The sequence below is a fragment of the Phalacrocorax aristotelis genome, chromosome 3 (genome assembly GCF_949628215.1).
Source record: "Phalacrocorax aristotelis chromosome 3, bGulAri2.1, whole genome shotgun sequence".
NCBI lineage: Eukaryota > Metazoa > Chordata > Aves > Suliformes > Phalacrocoracidae > Phalacrocorax > Phalacrocorax aristotelis.
The window spans coordinates 82123627-82145533 of record NC_134278.1 but is presented as its reverse complement, the minus strand read 5'-3'; the positions used below and the strand labels follow the sequence as shown (position 1 = coordinate 82145533).

General features: G+C 43.4%; 1 protein-coding gene across 5 annotated transcripts in view; it reads right to left on the bottom strand.

The window, feature by feature from the left end:
- The window catches only part of BMP2 (bone morphogenetic protein 2), a 123193-nt gene that overhangs the window by 4217 nt on the left and 97069 nt on the right, over positions 1-21907 (bottom strand). The window contains exons 5-6 of one of the 5 annotated variants that reach the window (XR_012659736.1): positions 9078-9218; positions 3575-5219 (exon numbers count right to left, since the gene is read on the bottom strand). The exons of 1 other annotated variant lie outside the window; for it this stretch is intronic. Coding sequence is in view for 3 of the 4 variants with exons in the window: in XM_075088202.1 (XP_074944303.1) it covers positions 12231-12384 (154 nt within the window). In the remaining variant the exon portion in view is untranslated. Of the gene's footprint in view, positions 1-3574; positions 9219-11663; positions 12385-18214; positions 19527-21907 lie in introns of those variants that run through there. 3 more of the 5 variants (XM_075088207.1, XM_075088202.1, XM_075088204.1) reach the window with 3 other exon arrangements.

The following is a 21907-nucleotide window of genomic DNA, read 5'->3' as shown; positions in this document are numbered from 1 at the left end:
GTGGCCCCTGGGACTGGTGCTTGTGGTGGGGTTAGGAATGTGGGTTCGAGGACTCCCTGTGGTCCAGGAGAAATCCTGATGCCTGTTGGTAGTCTGTCGGTTGCAAAATACATGGAAATCATGGATCTATGCTGTGGTGTTTGCTGGGTGACATCAGAATGTGATTCCTTTTGGGGCCACTGATGGGAATGCAGAGAGTGAGAGCTGCTGAACCAGCTTCGAGCAAAGAGCGTTACGGGTCATCCACTTTCTCAGAAAGGATCTCTGATTGTCAGTGACATAATACATTATTAATATGTATTTTGTTTTGACATTACACATGCACATAGACATGCTTTTTGACACGTGTGTGGGTGCAATATGTTAAGATTACTGAATACAAAACATCTAGAAGTTTAAAATCCAGTGAGGACACCAATTGCATTGCATTTTATGGTTCCTGTCTGGAAGGGAATCGTGGATTTTGGCTATACAAGGGGGAAAATTAGCACTTTTTCTTCATCCAGAGGCAGAGCTGTCCTTTTTAAAAAGAAAATTCTTAAACCAACTCCATCTAGTCTGAGTATATAAAGTCAGATGTTGCTTAAAACCGGTTGGAAAACAAGAAAAGGGGTTTTTTTCCACCCTAATGTGTGTAAAATCTCCATGGGAAAGTTTACATTAGACAAGTGCCTGCCAGCTTTACTAGGACAGCTAAATCCCTTTTGGGGACTTTGTGTACCACTGACCATATAGACTGAGACAAGTTCTCAGCAAAGTATGATACAGAGCCTGTTTCTTAGGTTTAGGAAGCAAAGTGGCCCTGTTCTCAGGGATGCTACCTGTTGCTGTCTCCCAGGGAGATCTGGAAAACGGAGTGGGAAGGTGGGCTTTTTGCAGATTATTCAACATGATGTGATGAACCCCATCCTGACAACATACAAGCCCCACTAAAGGTAGTGTGAAAACTACCTGAGCTGGAAATCTCCTGAATCTGGACCAAAAAATGCCATTCCCTGTGTATCCTCCATGGAGAGATGTTGTCAATTTTTTTATTTCCTATGCTCCTCCCAAAGGGAGCTCACGGAGAGCTGTGACCAAGCTCCCCAAGGGCAGCCACAGCTGGCACCCTCCATCTGACAGGAGTGGGACTTTGGTCAACAGCATCTGGCTGTGTTTCCCTGTGCAGCAAGTCTGTTGCTACCCACTTGTACAAAATGGAGAGATGTGCTAATATTGCCTGGTGTTTCCCTACCACTCTGTTTTGGCAGAATTGCAACATGTACACACCCAACAGGCATTAGATGGGCTTCATTATCACTGAGTGTTTGTAGGTAGCCATATGAAGGAGTTAGCAGCGTTGTGTGGTGCTGCTCAAAGCATGACTGCTTCTAATCAAAGGCAATGGCCCACTTGGAAAATATCCCCTTTTACCCAGCAAGCAACGGCATGGGTCAGGACTGCAGGAAAAGTCTGCATGTAAGACAGAAAGATGGAGGTGTGGGGTCAGTGGATAAAGAAAAACGATTAAAAAGGAATAAGGGCAGTGATGTTTAACCGCGGCTATAGGAGTAACTCTCCAGAGACAACATCTTTTTTCTAATCTTAGACTTCCTTGGGAGTTATATATGTCTGTGCATCTGTATGTATAGGTATATGCACAAAAGTACACTCATATAAAAAAGAAAAAGCACCCACAGCACTTACCAACCACTCTGCTGAGGGCTGTACACAGCTGTCTTCTGAGGTTTAAACCTGCTCATGATAAATGTGCTGTTATTCTGGCTGCAGATTTTTATTTCTGGGGATATCAATTGAATTCTTATTATGAAAGCAGAAAATTGGAGTTACATCTGGTGACTGACGCATGTGACAGTATCACTGCGAGGAATTCTAGTTTCCTGAAGCTTTTCAATTAACTCAGTGCACTTTTCCTCAGGTGCTATGCACTCGGTTTTTCAGTGTGTGCCTGCTTCCAAGTCGTAAATCAACGAGTAGGTTATTGTACTTTCATAGGAGCTCTTGTGCCAGTAAAATGAAACAGCAAATAATAAAGCCCAAGGAGATTTATATAGCCTGAGTTGATGAAACGATTACTTTCTCATTCCTAGGCTTGCTCAGAAAGGTGGGTTAAAATAACTGAAAATTTACAAGAGCCTAAAACTGAATCTGAAAAGTACAACCTCAGCAACTTATTGGGCTCAGTCTAGCAAGCGCCAGATTTACTGTTTGCAATTTCTTCAACTTGTTTGGTCATTTTTATTTTTTTTTTTTCAGCTGCCCCCTCCCCAGTTTGATGACAAGCCTTGGCAAAAACATCTGTGCAAATAAAGCAGGGGAAAGAGTGAAGGAACCTGGCAAAGAGACCCCCTGTGACTGCTGTGGCAAAAATGTTTGATAAAGCATCCTTCCCCCCAATAGCCTGAAGTCTCCAAGGGTCATGACTCATGTGGCCGATAAAGAGCCTGCTTGAGTTACGGGTGCCAGGGACCTCAGCCGGGCTTCCCCAGTTTTCTCACCACAGGTAAAGTTTCAGCAAGGGGCTCAGAAACCTTCCCTGCACTTTCAGAGGTGAATGAGGAGTCTGAACTCCAGGTAGGGTGGTGACATCTCCCCTGCAGCTCCAGTCCCTGTGCCCAGCACTGTTAATGGCTTGTGCATTGTGGTGTTTTTTGTGCTAAATGCCTGCGCAATGATGGGAGCAGAGACTATACCTGTTCTCTGCAGAGCTGTCCCCATCTGAGCCTGACCAGAAGCAACTGAGCCTGACCCATGGAGCCCTAGTGTGGAGAAGCAACTGATGTGAAGGGTGTGTGTAAGGCTTTACATGGTAGGGGCCTAACGCTCTGACAGCAGGAACGTACAGCTAGGGCATCAGCAAAATGCTTGCCATCAGCACGTCAAGGACCAGGGCAGGGCAGGGGGAAATAAGCAGTGATTTGGGAGTGACGGGAGGACTAACCGCATTGCTCTGAAGGACGCGTGTTGTTTTTATTCCTACCTGATACATTGGCTTGATAAATGCTCTGCTGACAGCATCAGGATTAAGCTGACAGCACTTTCCATTCAGAACATGCAGGGAGGTCCCACGTTCGGCTGGAGCACTTGGGGTCAGAAAGCAACAGGTCAGTGGCTGTATCCCTCTATCCCCACTGATGATGGCAAAGCCCTGAAATACTGCATTGCCCCTGCTTTTTGCTCTGCTGCTAGTGAATAAACTCAGCAGCCTCTCCTCTTGCACAACTAAAATGCCTTCGTGTCCTGGTTGTCCTCTTCCTCCATTCGAGCTTCCTGAGTGCCTGAGAACAAGTCAGTCCTCTTCATGAGTCATTCCTGACTCACTGCCACGCCGAGGGCATACCAGGTCCCCACGCACCCAGAGACAAGCAAAGGCAGTTGCCTTTGTGTGACCCCCACAGACTTGATCAAGGGGGTGCAGGCCCCTTGGAAGCCACCTCGTGTTCTACTTCCTGTTGAGACCACCTGAGGAAACAATGACATGCTCCAAAGCTCCCTCCCCTTCAGTGAACAGCTTGGGGTTTTACGGACTTTAAACAATGTTTGGTTGGTTTTTTGGTTTTTTTTTTTTCTCCTGGTCTTCCTTTTCTCCTGGAAGATGTGCAGGTGAATAATGCATTCCAGGTTGATGCAGTGAATCCTGCCCCTCCAGCCCTGCGTCACACCATGTCCCATCTTGTACCTGTGATCCCAGCAGGACAGACCATGATGGGCAGCCAGGACACCAGCACCTTCCCATCACTGGCTACTAGTGCGAAAACCTTGAGTCTACATTTTCCTGTACAACTTCGGTAGAGTTCATTCCAAAGGCAGAGGGGAAATGAAGATATTTGTTTGTTTTCCAGCCGCAGAGATATTTTTGTCACAAATCAGGAAGAACAAAAGAACATTAAAGCGGGCTTTTAGATGGAGGTAGGACACTTTGGTCCTTCCAAGGGAAAGTTCTTTCCCCAAAAAAAAAGACATTTCTACAAACATGTTTGATTTTTTTTTTTTTTTTAAAGACACTGCTTTTAACTGAGAACAGTGTCAACACGTTGCTTTCAGCTGGCCCTGTGACTTCCCTGGTGTCGTGCTCCATTCCCCAGAGAGGTTCAGCCCTCCCCAGCTGGAGGGTGTTCCCCAGCTATTGTCAGTCCGCATCTGTCAGTGCCACAAATCTTCAAATTAAAAATGGTGGCTAAAATAAATAATGATACGCATTTTAATGAGCCAATTACCCTCTGAAGGTTTACATGTGATTCTTATTTTCTATGTTATATAAAAGCTAAGGGTGGGATTTTCAAAACCACTCAGTGCTGGCCTAATTCCGCTCCCATTGAAGTCAATGGGGCTTTCTTACCCTTAACTGTAATAGGAGCAGAGTTAAGCCAGCGCTGAGTGCTTATGAAAACCACATCCTAACTATGCTCCCAGACCTCACCCATATTTCTGCTTTCATGGCATGAAATTTGTTTTCATCATATTACATGTGCTGGAATGCTGATGTCTAAGGGAAGCTACTAGGGATTGAGTTCAATATTAATTCTGACCGGGCTTGGCTTTGTGGGTTACAGCTAAAGCGTTCCTGTAAGTGCAGCATAGAGGCTCATCACACAAATAAAGTCAGCAGTGTCAGGACAAGTCAGAGCTGGGCCAGGCCCCAACTTGTTCCAGGTGCTCAGGGTTTAGGGAAGGCACAGGAGGCACCTTGTCCTCCAAGCAGACACCTCCTGTGAGGACCAGACTCCTTCACCAGCCATCTCTGTACCTGTGTCCTTGCTCCTGGAGGAGGCAAGTCTGCTGGGAGTGTTTCTGGGTGGACTATGCCTGAAACAGTGCATGCTGCCATCCTCATGGAAGTCAGCGTCCCATATCTGTTTTCCTGAGATGAAGGTCCTCGGCCATGGGTCCTTGGAGCTCTGTTGGCTCAGGGCAGGACCGGCCTTCCGAGAACAATGCTGGGAAACAATTTCTGCAGGGTGGTTTTTTTTAAGATGTTTGGACTTACCTTCTGTCCAAATGGTACTGTGTGGAATCTGTTTCACTCAGAAATGCCAGCTCTTCATAGAGTAGTGCTAGATTGTTACTCTTTGTGAGCTTGGTCAATTTTTTTCTTTTTGGTGTTTTTTTCCATTTTCTCTTCTTCTTTTGTCTTTGATGTGAGGATGTCGTTTGCGGTTGCTATAGAAGTTCTACTTTGATTCTCAGATTCTTGATGAAAAGTTGACCTCTATTCTACTCTTTTATGGGAAGAAAAAAAGAAAAAAAGGAAACAACAACAAAAAAAACCACACAACAAAACAGTTCCCTAATCTTACCCCTTCATGTCACTATAGCACATCGCCCATCAGGAATTCTGGCAAAATCCTGTATTTTGTGCTCAAGTTAATTTGGAAGTGTCTGTGCAGGGGGAAGGTGGCTGCGCCAGGTGATTTGCTTGTGTGCAGCAGCAGATGGGGTGTGATGGATCCCATCCCAGTGACCTCTGCCACCTTGGGATTTTGTTGGGAACCTGGTGGAGTCTAAAATGACTCCACCGTTGAAAACTCAGGATAGGGAAGAGGTCCCACCCCAGCCTCCATATCTCAGAGATGAAACCAACTGGAAAGAGCTGCAATCTCTTTCTCTGTGGCCAAGAGAGTCATTTTGCATTCCTTGCACAAGCTGGGCTGAGCTTGGCCCATGGACGATTGTTGCTGTCGATCCAAATCTCCCAAAAGGCTGGTGTATTTTCTTGCTAATAAATGTTCCACAAATGTTTTGAATTTCTGCACTCGTTAGGGCTTAGGGAGGCTATTTGTCAGGACCAAAGACGTCTTCTACAATAAAGCAGCAGCTGTCTGCAAAGGGTGAGGAGACATTTGTTGCTGTGAGCTGAGTCTGCTGTCAGCAACCAGGCCCCTGACCAGCCCTAGTAAATGTTTTATTGATTTAATATTAAATTAACTGCCTGGGCATAAGGAGTGCATTATTTTTAATGGCATTCTGATATTAGGGACTGCAGTTTGCTAGAATGCACCTGTAAAATTAGTATCCCCTAGTATTCTGCAGGAGCCATAAAATGTAATGCTCTTTGTGTGCAGCGCTCTGAAGCTCGACATGGGTAAAGGTACATGGCATTTGCTTGCGGCCTATCTGATGGCTGCACAATTTCTGCTGTGAGAAGAGAAGTTAAGTCATCTTGGAAGGCTTAGTCCAAGTTCATCTCTCCTTTACTCTGGAAAGGGATATATGGAGTCTGTGAAGCCTGGGTCCTAATTCTAGAGTATGGTGTCTGCCCAGGCACAGTAACTCACAGCAGTTTGCCTGCAGGGCACTCGGAACAGCAAGAGTAGGGCATCAATGTTGGAGCAAATTATTTTCCCCAAGTTTTTTTTAGTAAATGAAAGAAAGGGGGAAAAAATTATAATTAACAAGTATCACTTGTTCAGCCCCAAATGTGCCACCTTGGAATTTGCCTCTTTTAGTGAAAGAAAAGGCATTTGGAAACTAATGTCATTCAAAACTTAAATAAAACACATTCTTTAGTGTAAGAAGGAAAATATTTGTTAAATCCAGAATTCATGTCCCTTTTTTTTTTTAGCTGGACTATGACATTAACAGAGGAAAAATTTCAGCCCAAACGAAAAATTGTTCAAATAATATCACCCAGCTGTCAATCATATCATTCTTCACCTCTGGAAACTGGGCCATAAAGAAAGCAAATGCATCACCAGGAGCACACTGCTCTCTTCCCTGTGGGTAGGGCACAGCAGCCACTGCTGCCTCCCTCCAGCAGTGGCGCTCAGAGTAGCTGGGAAGGATCCCTACAGCAGTGTTTTTAGCTCAAGCAAACACATGATGGATGCGTCTGTGCATCAGTTTTACCTAAGTCCACAGCAGTTTAAGTAAACTCAGGGCCTTTTATGAGTGCTCAGATCATGGTAGATGGAGATGCTTTTTGCATAAGCTTTGCTATCTAGTGAAAAAGTTGCTTTTGGTTCCTGCTAAGCACTGCAGCCTCTTTCCATGTGGTGATCCCATGTTTTTGTCAAGCTGTCCTATTCAAGTACAAAAAGAGAATTTTTCTTATGCCAATAGCGTGCACCTTGCTGCTCTACAATTACTGTTGGTTTTGCTTAAAATTAGTGATTGCTGTTTTGCTCTAACAACATTTCTTTTTGTGTGTTAAAATGTGCACCTAGTAAATGTTGCATTTGGTTTTATTAAGGTTGTAAAAATGCCACATTTGAGCTGTTTATATTTTTTAACTCCCTCAGAAATGGTTAATTACAAAGTCAGATCTTCTTAAATGGCATTCAGATGGGGATTCTTAGAAATCCCAAGATTTCTGAGAAGTTTGTTTCACATTGATTTCACAGCTATGAATCACAACGCTGAAACAAAAATGGATCCAAGACAGACCAACAAGCTTAAAACCATGACTTTAGTACTTCTAAGTATTCAGTTATAAAAATAAAAACCTTAAATTAGAAGTTCGAAATGTCAGGGGATGAGATAGGATACCAAATTTTGTATGTTTTATCATTAAATTAAAGTTGCTTATAAAAACTGGAGAATGAAGGGGCTCCACATATAATTGAGTGACCAAACTAATTTCAAGCAGCAACTGTATAGGTAGGACAGCAGTCTTAGTGGGTGGATTGTGATCAAAATGGGCACAATGGCAGGATCTGATACAATGCACTTCTCAACAGCTTCATTAAATGAAAGATCACTCTCTTTGTAAATCTTGTTTGTAAAGCCCCTAATGACCTGTCTTCTGACTGGTTTCTTGGACGTATCAGTGAATGAAATCCATGTTTTATTACTCCTATGGCAAATGTTGACAAGAAATGTTTTGGGGTGGTTTTTTTTTTTGTTGTGACTGTTCAGAGGAAATACAAGTTTCCTTCCAAAAAAATTTCACTGAACTTTTTCCTTAGAGTTTTTGAGGACAAAAAATCAAATACAACTTTTTTAGGAAAAAAGAGGGAAGACAAGACAGAAAATTGAAACATACTTTAAGAGAATTGTCATTGTCTGCAGATATTGTGAATTCAACATAGTTTCTGTAGGAAATTTCAAAAGAAAAAGGCTCATGAGCTTTCCCTGTGATAAAGCTCTTTTTTTCTGATAGCTGTGACCATGTTATAACAAACTTACCAGAAGACAACGTCTACCCCACACCTCTCCAGGACTCTGAACCATGGGGGTGAACCAAGGGCATAGAGAAAACCATGTAGAGTAGATCTGTGTAAAGGTTACTGTTGACTTCAGTAGGTGCTAGATCAAGACAACCTCTAGGTTTTTTTATTGTAGTGTCAGTGTTGTTGTTCCCACTCTTCTGCCTGTTTTCCCTTGCGCTGTTTGATACTAATTTGCCACGTTTCATGGAATATTCAGAGATGGGTGCTTTGTAAGAGGGCCCAAATTTTGCATTTTGGTCCATTTGAACAGGCTTTGCAAAGACAGGGGAGCTTAGTGCTGGTTTTAGGAGCTCTTCATGTGAGTGACCTGCCCATTTTGTGCTGGCTCTCAGCTCAGCTATGAGACTGAAAATTCAGAAATTTGGAAAAGGTGGGTGTCTGCTGGATGATCACTTTTTAGTTGACAAATACGGATAATTCACTGCCCAGGCAACTTGGGTTGACAGAGTCAAGCCATACTTTTTTCAAAGGATGTGGTGGATTTACTTATTCCTGTTTCTGTGTTTGATTTACTACCACATGATTTCATTAAATAAGAACATGGGGATTTCTGCCAAGCAACTTTAGGCAAGGCCCATATTCCACAAATCCTAAAATTTGAGGGTGGTGGGTGGGGGAATCATCGTATTTTTCTAGCAGATGTCCATCCTGCCTGTGGAATAGAGTTTGGGGTGGTTTGTTACTACTGTTGTTGCTTTAGAACCCTTATAAAATGATGCTTATTTTCCTCCCATTAGATAATGAACTTTAATTTTTCCATTCTGCGAAGGTGATGATAACTTTAATAACTATTAATTCACTAATTAATAACAACGTGGGAGAGAATAAAGGAGAAACCTTCAAACAGGCAATGTTTCAGGCTTGAACTGGTTTCAAATTCAGACAGGGTTACTTGGAGATCTCTCTTACCCTTATCCAATGTAAGGCCACACAGCACGTGTTTGTTGGTATTTCTAAGTAGATAAAAGTGTGTAAGGAAGTTCCTCCCTTTAACTACCGGAAAGAAAATCCATATCCTGGTAGCTTAACTGTCCAGGTCATGTTAAATTTCTGTGGAAGAAAATGAGAAAATGCAAAGAAAAAAATGCCAAAGAAAATGCAATGAGGGAAGAAAAGAATGATGTAAGTTGGCCAAGAAATAACCTACACTTCTTGGCCCAGGCTCTGAGGTGGTATAAATCATTACCACACAGTCTTGGTGTAGCCATTCTACTTCACTGAAGTTTTCAATTTGACCTGTTGTCAGCTTTGCTTAAAGTCATAATAGTCAATTACACCAGCCCCACAGTAATTTTGCCCACTTTTGTATGCTGATCTTCATCCTCAAATGCTATTTTTGTCCTAGTCCTCAGTGTTAGGGTGAATATGATGCAAACTGAGATCACAGGAGCAATGCCACTGCTGAAGGTCTGGCTTGGGAGAAAGGAACACCTGGGGCAGATCTTGGTCTCCATTTCTGAGCTAGATAACTCCTCTGCTTGAGAAGGATTTCTAGATGATACCTACCAGTGAGAGGTTTGAGGCATTTTAGTGATCCTTGTCTGCTTTGAAATGCTTCAGATGAGCCTCTGGAGTTGTTTTTGGGAGCTGCTTTTTGGAGCAGCCCACCTGAGCTCAGGGGTCCGGGCCAGTGCATACAGCTCCTGACCAGAGCAGGCTGGGAAGGCAACCTGCTAATAGTTAGCCTTAGTACTTCTTTTTTTCTTCTTTATTCTGCTCTCCTTTCTTGGCTACTTCAGGTCTCAGCTTCAGGTGACAGCACCATCAACCATCTACCATCCAGCACCTCATGCTGCCACTCGCCTTTGAAACATCTTAAGTATTCTGGTCATTGCCCCAAGAAATCTTGTTTACATCACCTCTGAGAGACATTCAGAGTTAAGACAAAAAATGGCCAAAACAGCTTAATGCTTTTGACTTATTGTTTGAATATTTAAAGACATTGCATCTGGAAAGTATTCCATTAATTTGTGGCTAGCACCTATATATCAAATCCATGAGTTTCTAAGTAAACAGCTGTCACTGGAGCCATCACAGAGGGAAACTGGCACTGCTAGCTTGTGGTGAGCAGAGAGGGAACACGCTGGTACAGGCTAATCCAAGGAAGAAATATTAACCCAGATGTGTAGAGGACAATGAATGAACTGTTCCTTAGAGCTTCGCAGCTTCTCAGCTGTATTAATATGAAACACAATGAAGGCCTCATACTATTATATTCACTCACATTCATAGACACGTACATAGCGTCATAGCCAGAGGTGGGGTTTCATACTACAACTATATACCATAAAGCAGCCTCTGAGTGATCCCCAAGCATATGGGGAGGGGGACATATGTTTGAGGGAGAGAGGAGACTGTCCATGTGGATGGTAACCTGTCTTTAGGTTGGTTGGATCACATAGTCATCTTTTGATGTTCAGACAGCTTTGAAACACCAATGTTCATGGCTTCCTTGCATTCCATCCAGGCATTGGTGGAGCAGGGGATGCGTGGCATGCTTGGAACAAAATTTAAGATGCTTTGGGGCTGTTGGCAGTGCTGTCAGCCTTGTCTGGAGTTGTGATTTCACATACAAGCAGCTCAGGGTGGTGCACAAAGTTCTACCTGAAGCCAGGAGAAAGCGCTGAGGCAGGGACTCGGCTTCAGTTTTCAAATGCTGCTGTTGCTGGCAGAGCTGTTTGTTGTGCAGCCCAGGGCAGTGGGGTGGGGGCCTTTTATTTTCAATTACATGTTTGATCAGTCTGTTTTCCATGCACTGCTCAAGTAAATTAATTAATTAAGAGGAATTGTATACATGGAAGTGGAACAGAAATGACATCGCTATTTACATTTTCTTAGGAGGGGTGTTAGAGAAGTGTTGAAAAATCCCATGGCAAGATCAGGGTCTCTGGTGGCAGGTGCTGTGGGGCATCTGGGGAGCTTCCAGCTGAAGTGGAGGAAGGGCAGCAAGAACTGTTTCTCATCCTCTTTCCGGAAGGGAGGATGTGAGGCCGAGGGAGATGAGGTGAGTCCCCAGAGGAGATGGCCACATCAATCCCAGGAGAAGCATGGATGACATGGGACAGAAGGGGAAACCTTTTCCCACTTCTGCCCAACAGCTGCTCTGGCATCTACTCTAGATGCTTGGCACTCCACTGGACTCAGGTTTTGCCTTCTGTTTACTAACCAACCCAAAGTGGGTTTGAACTGGTGACCTAAAGGTGAAAGGCTCTGCATCTTATTAGAATTACTGTGAGCTGCTGAATGAGTCCCCCATGGCAGTTAAGATTTGATTATGGTTCTAGAAAATGTTCAGCTTTTACAATTAGTGTCAAAGCAGTGGTAAGCCCCTCTTTGATTCCTGGGTGTAGGCTCGTGCTTTTCTTAACCTCACACATATGCTGGCATATTTACAGTAAGTGCTCAGGGGTTTCTTTTTTTAATTATTATTATTTTTTATTTTTGAATTAAAAATGAAAGTTCCCTAGGGAAATTATGCAATGGGAAATAGCCACTTCAATAAACTTGACTCACACATTTTATTGATTACGGTAAATTTAATTATTCCATTTAAACCTTGCTTACACACAAAAAAAACTTTATTCTTTTCTTCGTACATGTTTTTTCCTGGTTTTGTATCCCTCTCTACAGACCAAAGGTATACTATATATTATTTTAAATATTTTAGAGAAGAAATACTCAAGGCTATGCTTGTCCCCCATAATTATAAATTAAAAATTAGGAAACATACCATAAATCTTATTCAAAACATCTTCAAATAGAACTACTAATTGTTAAACAGCAGTAATTATAGCTTTTAAATACTCTTTTGCCTCTGCCATATATTATGTGCACCATTTTTGCTAAGGGAGACAATTATTCAAGTGCAAAAGATGTTTAAAAGAATAAAAAACCCCAAAGTATAGAGCAAAAGAAGTAATTTTCCTAGTGAGTACTTCGTTAGGCAATACTGTTCGTTCTCTTTGTACTTGGATAATACCCAGAGGACTCAGTCTTGTTTGGAGACCACCGCATTGAGGTCGTTAGAGGCTACAGTCCAAAAGGCAGTGAAAGAGCTGCAGGTCACTGGGTCTTAACCTCATTTCCCTCCAAACCATTACTAGTGGGTGTCCATCTTTCTCTTTCAGTGAGCTGCTGCTCCTGCTTCTGACCTACCAAGCTACGTTCAATCCAGGTAAACATCTTTCTTCTTAAACTTAGGAGTGGTTTCTTCTTCCTGGGGGAAATACATTCATTCATTACCTTGTGACTGTTCACATGGATGGGGAATGTTCCCATGGATACAGGTCTGTGGGAGTGAGGGCAAAGAAATTCATTGCGGCTAGAAATTAGGATGTGGGAAGAGGGATTATCACTAGAGATGAGGAATCAAAAGTAATTCACAAAGTTGGTACTCCCTCTTGTATGGGTGGACTATGCAGAGCCAGACCATCCTAGCAATGAGGCAAATCATGGTTGGTCTTCCACCCTGAAGCTGCAAAATTCAGTCTGTAGAGGGGCTATTTGGGGTTCTGGAAGCTGAGGCTTCCAGAACATTTTGAAAGTTGACATGGGGTCCAGGGTTTGTTCCAGGCTTTGTTGCTTCCAGATACATCTTTCATCTATTCATTATGGGGCTGTCAGACTTGGGCTTGTTGGAGTCCCATGGCCAAATCCACATCTGGTATAATCTGAAAAGGCCCCATTTATTTTAAGGGAGCTGCACCTCCTCAGCCACTGGGGTCAGTCTGGGAGAAGCGAGAGCTCAGGGATGCTGAAGGAGAAGCAACAGGGCTGGGATGTTGGAGGTTCTGGAGACTGCAGGTGAGCAATGTGTCCTTCATTTTCCTCCAGTTTCTCACCTGGTGGCACATTTGACTGACATTGCCCTTAAGCATAGTGACCAGTCTAGCACCCTTCTGGATGTTCTTTCTTGGCAAAAGATCGACTGGGGAATACTCCTCCATGGAGACCTCGATGCTGTTTATATCCTTGGGTTTCCTGCATTGCAGTGTGATTCAACATAGGCAATATTTGTCCCATGGCTTGGGGGGGGCGGGGGGGGGAAGCAGCTATGTATCCTGGTAGGTTTCAGATTTATTTGCTTTATTCAAAAAGTATAGCTGGTAATAAGTACTTATATATTTCTAAATGACCTACCCTTAAAAATAACCACAATGAGATGCAAACTGGCAAGAGTCCCTTGAATTAAATTGATTCACTCCAATTTGCACCAGATGAGGATTAGGCCCCAAGATTCATGCAAGCCCAGTTGTGATGACCTTGAAAAGAACTTAGATTAAGATGAGTTTGAAAGCAATCAAACCAAATCATAAGCTTGGCTGATTTCATCCATTTTTCTGGCAAGTCCTAGTTTTCTGAGGATATGACTTTGTTGCAATATGTATTACACCAAATCCTTCACTTAATGAGCCCATTGCCTCAGATGTCACTCTCCATGCCATAACTCCCCAAAACATTTCAATTTTCTTCCCCGTAACTGTCACCACGCTTGCTCTGGCTGCCACGGGGAGGGAACTTAGCCATGTAGCAGATCCCAGACTCAGCTTTTGGCCTAGATGACGTGCAGGAGAATTATTTTGCAGATGGACCAACCTAAGACACATGTTCCTGCTGAGATCAGTGCTCTGCTTTCCCCCTCGTTGCTTCCTTAATGAGTGTGCGGAAGCTCGAACTAACAGCCAACTCCTCGAATGGCAGCAAGAAAAACCTCCCAGCCTGACTGAAAGCAGAGTAGAAAAGGGGATTTTCTGACAGAGCTGCAGATCACAGAATCACAATATACAGCTCGTCACCTAGTGCTGTCAGCGATGCTCTCTGTTAAACTATAAAAATCACCTACTTGCTCCTTGACTCAGTTTCCACAACTGTGGGCCACAGGCTCTGTGAGGATTAGTACACCAGGAGATGTGATGTGTGGCTTCTACAGTGGTGGGGGTAATATAGAGACACATATAAGCAATACTTCAAATGGAATGCCCTGACAGGAAGGAATTTTGAAATTTTACTTAAGAGTTCAAGAATTACCCCAGGAAAAAAAAAAATTCTCTTCCACCTTCCCTCCCAAAAAGTGACCCCCAGTCTGTTGTCTCCATTCCTGCTTTTTGCAGTCTTGCATAACGATCTACATGAAAACCTGAAGGTGAAAAAGCCAAATGCTTCATGATCTAGATTTTGAAATGGCACAATTGCAGTGTTCTTGGCATTTTTGGTTTTTTCCTCTGGATGTTTTCCTTTTAAAGCAAAGTGCAGTCAGAAAGGGATTTGCTTTTGATAAGTGATTCCCTTTTGGTAGAACAGCATATTCTGAAGAAGTATATGTGTGTTCCTTATACTTAACCTATATAACCACAGACATATATGGTTCTTCTGAAGTATTACCAACCATTTCTATTTACTGCTTCTTCAAAGAAAGTAGAATCAAGTGTCTTGTGGAATGCTTGCTCTCCCAACATACACAGACCTCAAAGTTGAAAGGAAGTTGCAGTATTATTTCTTCCCCTGCCTACTATTATTATTGTTGTTGTTGTTATTGTTGTTATTATTATTATTACTACTGGCAATAGCATGTGCTGGTCCAGTGAGGAGCTGCATACCTTCAGCTCCCATGGCAGTTCCTGACAAGAACAAATCTTTCCATAAAAGGTATTTGCCTGTGATGTACAGGCACTATGGTCAATCCTAGCTGCCTCCCAGCCCTCCTCCAAACACAGGAGGAAGAACGGATTGCACAGAGGGGAGACCTCCAGGGGGAAAGGTGCTCCTCATGGCCAGGGGATCCCGGGGTGCTTTGGGAACAGGTTTAAGTAGAATGTTTTCTGCAATGCCTTAACCCTGTTTAGTGCTGAAGATGCACAGACACAATGCGCTGACCACCTGTGGTCACACTGGCACCATTGCACTTCTCTTAGAATAAATATTTCCTCTCCCTCTCTTTACAGGAGTCCCATGATTTCATGGGGGTAAAAAAGTCTTGATTTTTTTCCACATCTCTTCCTTTAGCCGGTTTGATTCACTGATTCATTTTGTACACTGGGAGAGATGTGTTCAATTTTTAAGCTTTATTTTTTTCCCTTTTTCTGTTTATTTTTACTGTTTTTGGTTAGTTCCAGAAAAAGCAGTCTGAATGCCTTATCTGCCAGAATGCATGTGTGCATGGGTTTTTTTGCCAGAAGATTTTGTTACATTTGCCTAGAATTTAATCTGTAACATACACTGCAGAGCTGGTCCCAAGGCAGTGGCTCATCACTTGACATCCTTCCTCTTAAGATCCTGATTCCTTCTGCATAGCCCCAGCTAGATGGGTTGGAAGAATGGATTCCCCTGCTGTGCTAGTTTGACATAATCACTGTAGTGCCACTGAGCAACATGTGGCAAACAGCTTTATCACTGAGGACAGCCCAGCAAGCTGGGATGCTCCTTCATATTTTAAGCTAGTCTTTCTTGGAGAACTGGAAAAGAGGAGATTGGGGTGGGTTTTTTCCCTCCATGTAACTCTCTGATGTTTGTAGTTGCACAGAGTGACACCAAAAATCTGATTTACAAAGTTGTCCTCCAGGGTTATCCTGATGATCTCTTGATCACTGAAAATGCCCAAGAAAGCCTCAGAGTCCTCATGTCCCAGCAGCTGATCTGAAGCAAACCTGGAGAGGACAACCCCATGTCCTCAGAGCCCTCACCCAACCCCCTTTGCCATTGAGACATCACAGCTGATTTTTCAGTAGGCCAGAAGTCGTGTCTGTCTCACTACAGAGCTCAGGCATGCCTTGAGACAAGAGTAACTAGTCATGCCCCATCTATCTTATACACTCTTTTTCTGAGCACCTCCCAGATTTTACTACATTCATCCTCTTAGCACCTCTGTAATTATCTCTCTTGTAACAGATGAGCAACAGAAGAACATGGAGGTTTTGCAATTTGAGCTGAGCCATGCAGGAGCTTTTTGGCAAAAGAGATGGTCTCCTGAGGGGTGAGTAATGTTCTTTTGACAATCCCATTAGACTTCTGTTTGTATCCTCACATACCTAGATACAAGCCCAAAATCAAGCCCAAGGTGTCTTCACAACGCAAAGTCATTCTTTGAACCTGACTCCTCCGGGACTGATGGTAGGCTTTCACCGCTGTCCTTCCCAGTCCCATCACAATTCCCAGAGACCAGATCTGCACAGCAGTTCCACACTGTTTCAGTTTGAAGGATGAGGTCTTATTTATGCAAGCAATACAAACATCATTTTAGCTTGACAAATATACAGAAAATTGAGAACAGCTGCAACCATTGTGTGCAGTGTCCTGCAGAATAATTTTGTCCAAAAGCACAGAGTGCACTCGCAAACGTGTTTTATCTGGTGTGACTGACAAAGTGACTCAGAATGGCACTGGGTTTCAAATGCTTATGGCCAGCCTTATTAACCAATTAAATCAATAAGAACTTTACCACGAACCTGAACATAACTTTAAACCCTGAATCGGCAGCGGTAGTTGGCTGTAAGAATTGCTGAGTGGAGAGGCAAACTGACAGGGGAGCGTGCTTCAGGGGAGACACATGCTTCACTGAATGGGAGGCTCTGGGTAAAACCAGGTGGTACAGTGGAAATCAGATCGGCAAGACAAAGTCTAGCTGATGACCATCCTTCCTGGCATGTGAGTCAGCAGCAGGTTAATTAGGCATAGCTATGCAGGGAGCAGTGGTTATGACAGAAGAGACTTTAATTGATAGGATCATTTTCAGCGCAATAATATTAATTGGCAATTGCGATAGGGTACATGAAGGCAGGCGGAGCACTTTCTGTCAAGGTATTTTTATAAGGAATTAGCCTGTATAAACACCCATTGTAAATACATTGTCCTTGTTAGGTGTAATAACTGCCTTGGCACATAGCACCTCTTCTCAAAATGGAAGGCTAATTAAAGACACAGTTGCACACTACCGTGTTTCTCCCAGATGCTAATTGTGTCACTGGAGAGATCTACACAATTATATTAGGAAAACACTGGATGACTGTTAATAGTAATTTCCAGAATGCAGACAATAAATAGATTGAGAAAATGCTGTGAGTTTTGAGCCAGCCTTGGAAAAAGCTAGAGGAAAATTTGTATTTCTGAAGCGAACATGGAAATTTGAAAGGGGAGTTAGGTGCCCAAACATCTTGGAGGGACTTAGACCCTGAGCTTACTGAAGCCAAATCCTGCACTAGCCTACAAATAATTTCATATTTTACAGCCTTCACATTTTCCTCATATGTACATTGTCCTTAAAAGCTTAAACGAGGAAGGCCAAACCCTGAAGACATTACTTAAAGGAAATTTCTATTCATGTCGCTGAATATTTGCTACTGATAATCCTAGTAATAATTCTCAAGAAAAACTGCGTTATATTACCTGTTGCATTTTATTATGTATAGCATATATAATATATTGTATAACTATATTACCAGTCTACATTACATACCTGTAATATTACGCTTTGGTAATTAATCTAATTAAAGTGCAGTTATGAGCTCATTAAACCCAAGAAATATGAGCTGTCAATCAATTCAGTTTTTATCTAGATAAAATTCTTATCAAAGCCAAGCGATTCAGTCCTTAAAACCAAGTGTGTTTTTATGTCTGTTCTCCACTTATGACACATAGATACTCACAACCCAGAAAATGTCTGTATAAGCATATGTGATCTGCATGCACAGTTCCTATTGCGGAGCAAACTGCTGCTGGATAACTTTACCTCTTTTGTTCCCATGATACGTCTGAGTGGGCTATTCTGTTACAATCATAACATTTTTAATATTTAATAATATTCTTTACCAGTTTTTACAAATCTAGTATGGCAATACATAGTCCTCTGTCAGGTATGCAGGTTTTGAATGTTGTCTCTCAGAGGATGCCAGAATGGCTTAGACATGCCAAGTTATCCTGATGTGGTCAGATGCCTTTTTTCCAGGTGCTGCAGTCCCTAAACTCGTCACACAATCACAGAATCACAGAATGGAAGGGGTTGGAAGGGACCGCCAGAGATCATCTTGTCCAACCCCACTGCTTGAGCAGGGACACCTAGAGCAGGTGGCACAGGAATGCATCCAGGTAGGTTTTGAATGTCTCCAGGGAAGGGACTCCACAACCTCTCTGGGCAGCGTGTTCCACTGCTCTGTCACCCTCACAGGAAAGAAGTTTTTTCTCATATTGAGTTGGAACTTCCTATGTTCCAACTTGAGCCCATTGCCCTTTGTCCTGTCATTGGGCACTAATGAAAAGAGCCTGGTCCCATCATCCTGACACCCACCCTTTAGATATTTATAGGTATTGATGAAATCCCCCCTCAGCCTTCTCTTCTCCAGGCTAAACAAACCCACGTCTCTCAGCCTTTCCTCATATGGGAGATGCTCCAGTCCCCGATCACCTTCATAGCTCTCTGCTGGACTTGCTCAAGGAGTTCCACGTCCTTCTTAAACTGGGGAGCCCAAAACTGGACACAGTACTCCAAATGTGGTCTCACCAGGGAGGAGTAGAGGGGGAGGATAACCTCCCTCGACCTGCTGGCCGCACTCCTTTGAATGCACTCCAGGATACCATTGGCCTTCTTGGCCACAAGGGCACATTGCTGGCTCAGGGTCAGCTTGTTGTCCACCAGCACTCCCAGGTCCTTCTCAACAGAGCTGCTTTCCAGTAGTTCAGCCCCTGGCCTGTACTGGTGCATGGGGTTGTTCCTCCCCAGGTGCAGGACCTTGCACTTGCTCTTGTTGAATTTCATCTGGTTCCCCTCAGCCCAGCTCTCCAGCCTGTCCAGGTCTCGCTGGATGGCAGCACAGCCTTCGGGTGTATCAGCCACTCCTCCCAGCTTGGTATCATCAGTGAACTTGCTGAGGTTACACTCTATCCCATCATCCAGGTCATTGATTAATATGTTGAACAGGACTGGACCCAGCACAGACCCCTGGGGAACACCACTAGTGGCAGGCCTCCATCCAGACTCTGCTCCATTGATCATGACCCTCTGAGTTCTGTTGTTGAGCCAGTCCTGTTGTTGGTCCTTGCAGAGTTGGCAGGCCCGGCTCTCCCTCTCAGCTCTTATGGGCTAAGAGGTGATCCCGAATTAGCTCTTTTGAAGTCACCCAGGACTAGTGCCAGCCTGCCTGGAGCAGAATATTATACTCTGGAATAAATGCACTCAGGGCAGAAATCTTCATCCCACTCAAGTTCTCCCATGGCTCTTACAGTGGAGACAAGATTTTTGGCAAAACCTCACTGCTATCCCAGTCAGTTGCTAGGATTGTGTTTCCTGGAGCTGAGCGATGGCAATTCTGGGATTTGCCCCTCAGATTAAGAGAAGGCATTTGGTACAGCCATTCTGATGACCAGCAGAGGCTGCAAAAGGAATAATTCAAATTATGCAGAGAGGCAGCAGAGGATTGGCAGTGACACAGGATTAACTGAGCTAGGTTCTGGTTCGCACACTGCCAGTGTGTCTCACACAATGCTCTGCACTCCGTTTTGTGTCTGCATTGGTCAGATATGTTTCAGACTGTTGAGGACAGCCTTCTCGCTATCTCTGCACAGCATCTGAACAGTCATCAAGCCTTGACCTTGGCTATCAATCATCTCCAAGGGGGACCCTAGCATAAGCAATAATAATAACAACTAATATCAGTAATACTGATGATAGTTACCCTTTAATATGGTCCAGAAAAGCCCTACACTCCAGGTTCAGCTCATCCAGAGCAGAGAAGCTGTTTGCATTTTTATTGGTTTTCTGGTAGGAGGAGAGTGTTCATGCCCAGAGTTGGAGAGTGTGGGGAGAAGAGAGAATTATGGAAGGATATTTTTATTGTGCCTAACATGATTATGATCAGAAAAAGGAGGAGGGAGAGAGGAAAATGTGGATGATGATGTTATTACCAAAATGAAAGAATTTTAATAAAATCACAGAAGTTGGGGATATGTGTTTTTAAAGACCTTGAGAGAGGTCATAACAAGAGTTTACTTTGTAGATCTAATCACAGTTTACAAGACTGTATGCCAGTTCCCAGTGGTGACCCTAGTGAACAGCAGGACACCAGTAGTTTTCCAGATGTGAATTCACCACCAGAAGAAGAACAAAACCAGTGAGAAGAACTGGAGTGACCCAGCACTGGGGGAGCCTCTGAACTCCTCTACATCTTCTGTCCGGGATGCCCTCATGGACAGTTTGGTTGTTGCCTGGTAACATTGGCATAAGTTCTTCTACAATGTGACTGAGCCCACAAGAGAGAAGGAGAAACTTGGAGCGGGATCATAGGATCCAATTTTATGGAAATGTCTTCATGAAACAGGGATGAAGCATAATTACCATGACATCTATCCCAGATACCTGATGAGTATTTGGGGCCACATCACTAGTGGAGGCGAGGGGAAGGACATTGGGGGCCAACAGGCCATTACTACATTGTGAAACTGCTAGTGCAGAGATCATGGTCTCAACTTCTGCCCTAAGCTTCCTGTAACTCATGTAAGCACTTGCATATTTGGGCCCCTTTGGTCAGATCCTTTCACCATCCACCCTTGGGTCTCAGCATTGCCCCAATTGCACTGCACCATGAGCACTTCCCAGGTAAGAGCACACCAGCAATGGGAGAGCTCACAAGGGACTGTGGAATCACCAGATCTCCCTTTTTTTGTTGTTTGAGAAAGTAGTTGTTGTGGATGCCTTCCTTTTCGAAGAGTGGACTCAAGAGGAAAAAGATGTCCTGATGAAGGTGAAAAAATTATGTTAAACAGGAAAGGAATCTGTGGAATCATTTGATGTCTCTGGAGGTTGTTCTTGCAGCCATACGCCCTTGCTCCAGGTTGCTCTTTACCTCTGTCTTGTATGCTTTGTCCCATTTTATGATTGACATTAGCTTGGAGAAAGGAATTGTCATGCTCTGTTGATAACACAGAGGTTTCTGATGTCTCCTGTAACTGATTCATAGCTTACTTTGGAAGATTAGGGAACAGACTAAGATCCACCAGAAGAAGCCAAGTGCCTGCACAATAGCTTCAACTCCGTAGGCTCTAGCTGAGGTCTAGGCATTGCTTGTACCTTCAGTATCAGTGAACATATTGTCATTTCCACTAAAAAAGCATAGATTGTGATAGCCAAATCTTTATGCAGGAGGAAGAGGTGGAGTTTCCTAAAGAGCTGGAAATGGAAGGAGGAAATTTTAGTCAGTGACACTGGTCATCTCAGAGCAATAACACATCAGAAGACACCGAGGCCTCGCTTTGCTTGCCAAACAAGCTGCCTGCCCTCGTTGCCGAGCACAACAGGAGCTGCTGAATCAAACAAGAGCATGGCTCCAGCTAGGGCTGTGCTGAGGAGGAGTGTGCTGCTATACACATTACTAAGGATTGGTTGAGAGACTTGGAGAAGAAAAGGAAAAAGCCCTCATGGGAGATGGTCTATTTTTAATGACCCCAAACCTCTTCCACAAATTAAGTGAAATATTTTAAAAGGAAACAATATTACTTTGGTTTTATTTGTTTCAGCTACTTAGTTACAGCTCCACGTGGACACAATTAATGGAGGAAATAGAGTATTTTATAAGCCCAGGACTCTGAGATACCTATTTTGTGACCATGTGAAATTCTTTGCCCTAATCACCACACATTCCTTGAAAGAAGGTTGTATATTGCCGAAGATTATTAACCTTCGTTCCAAAAATGTTGTGTCTAGTCATTGAATGTCAAAGGTCAAAAATTGTTATGGCATTACTCAGAGGTGAATTTTG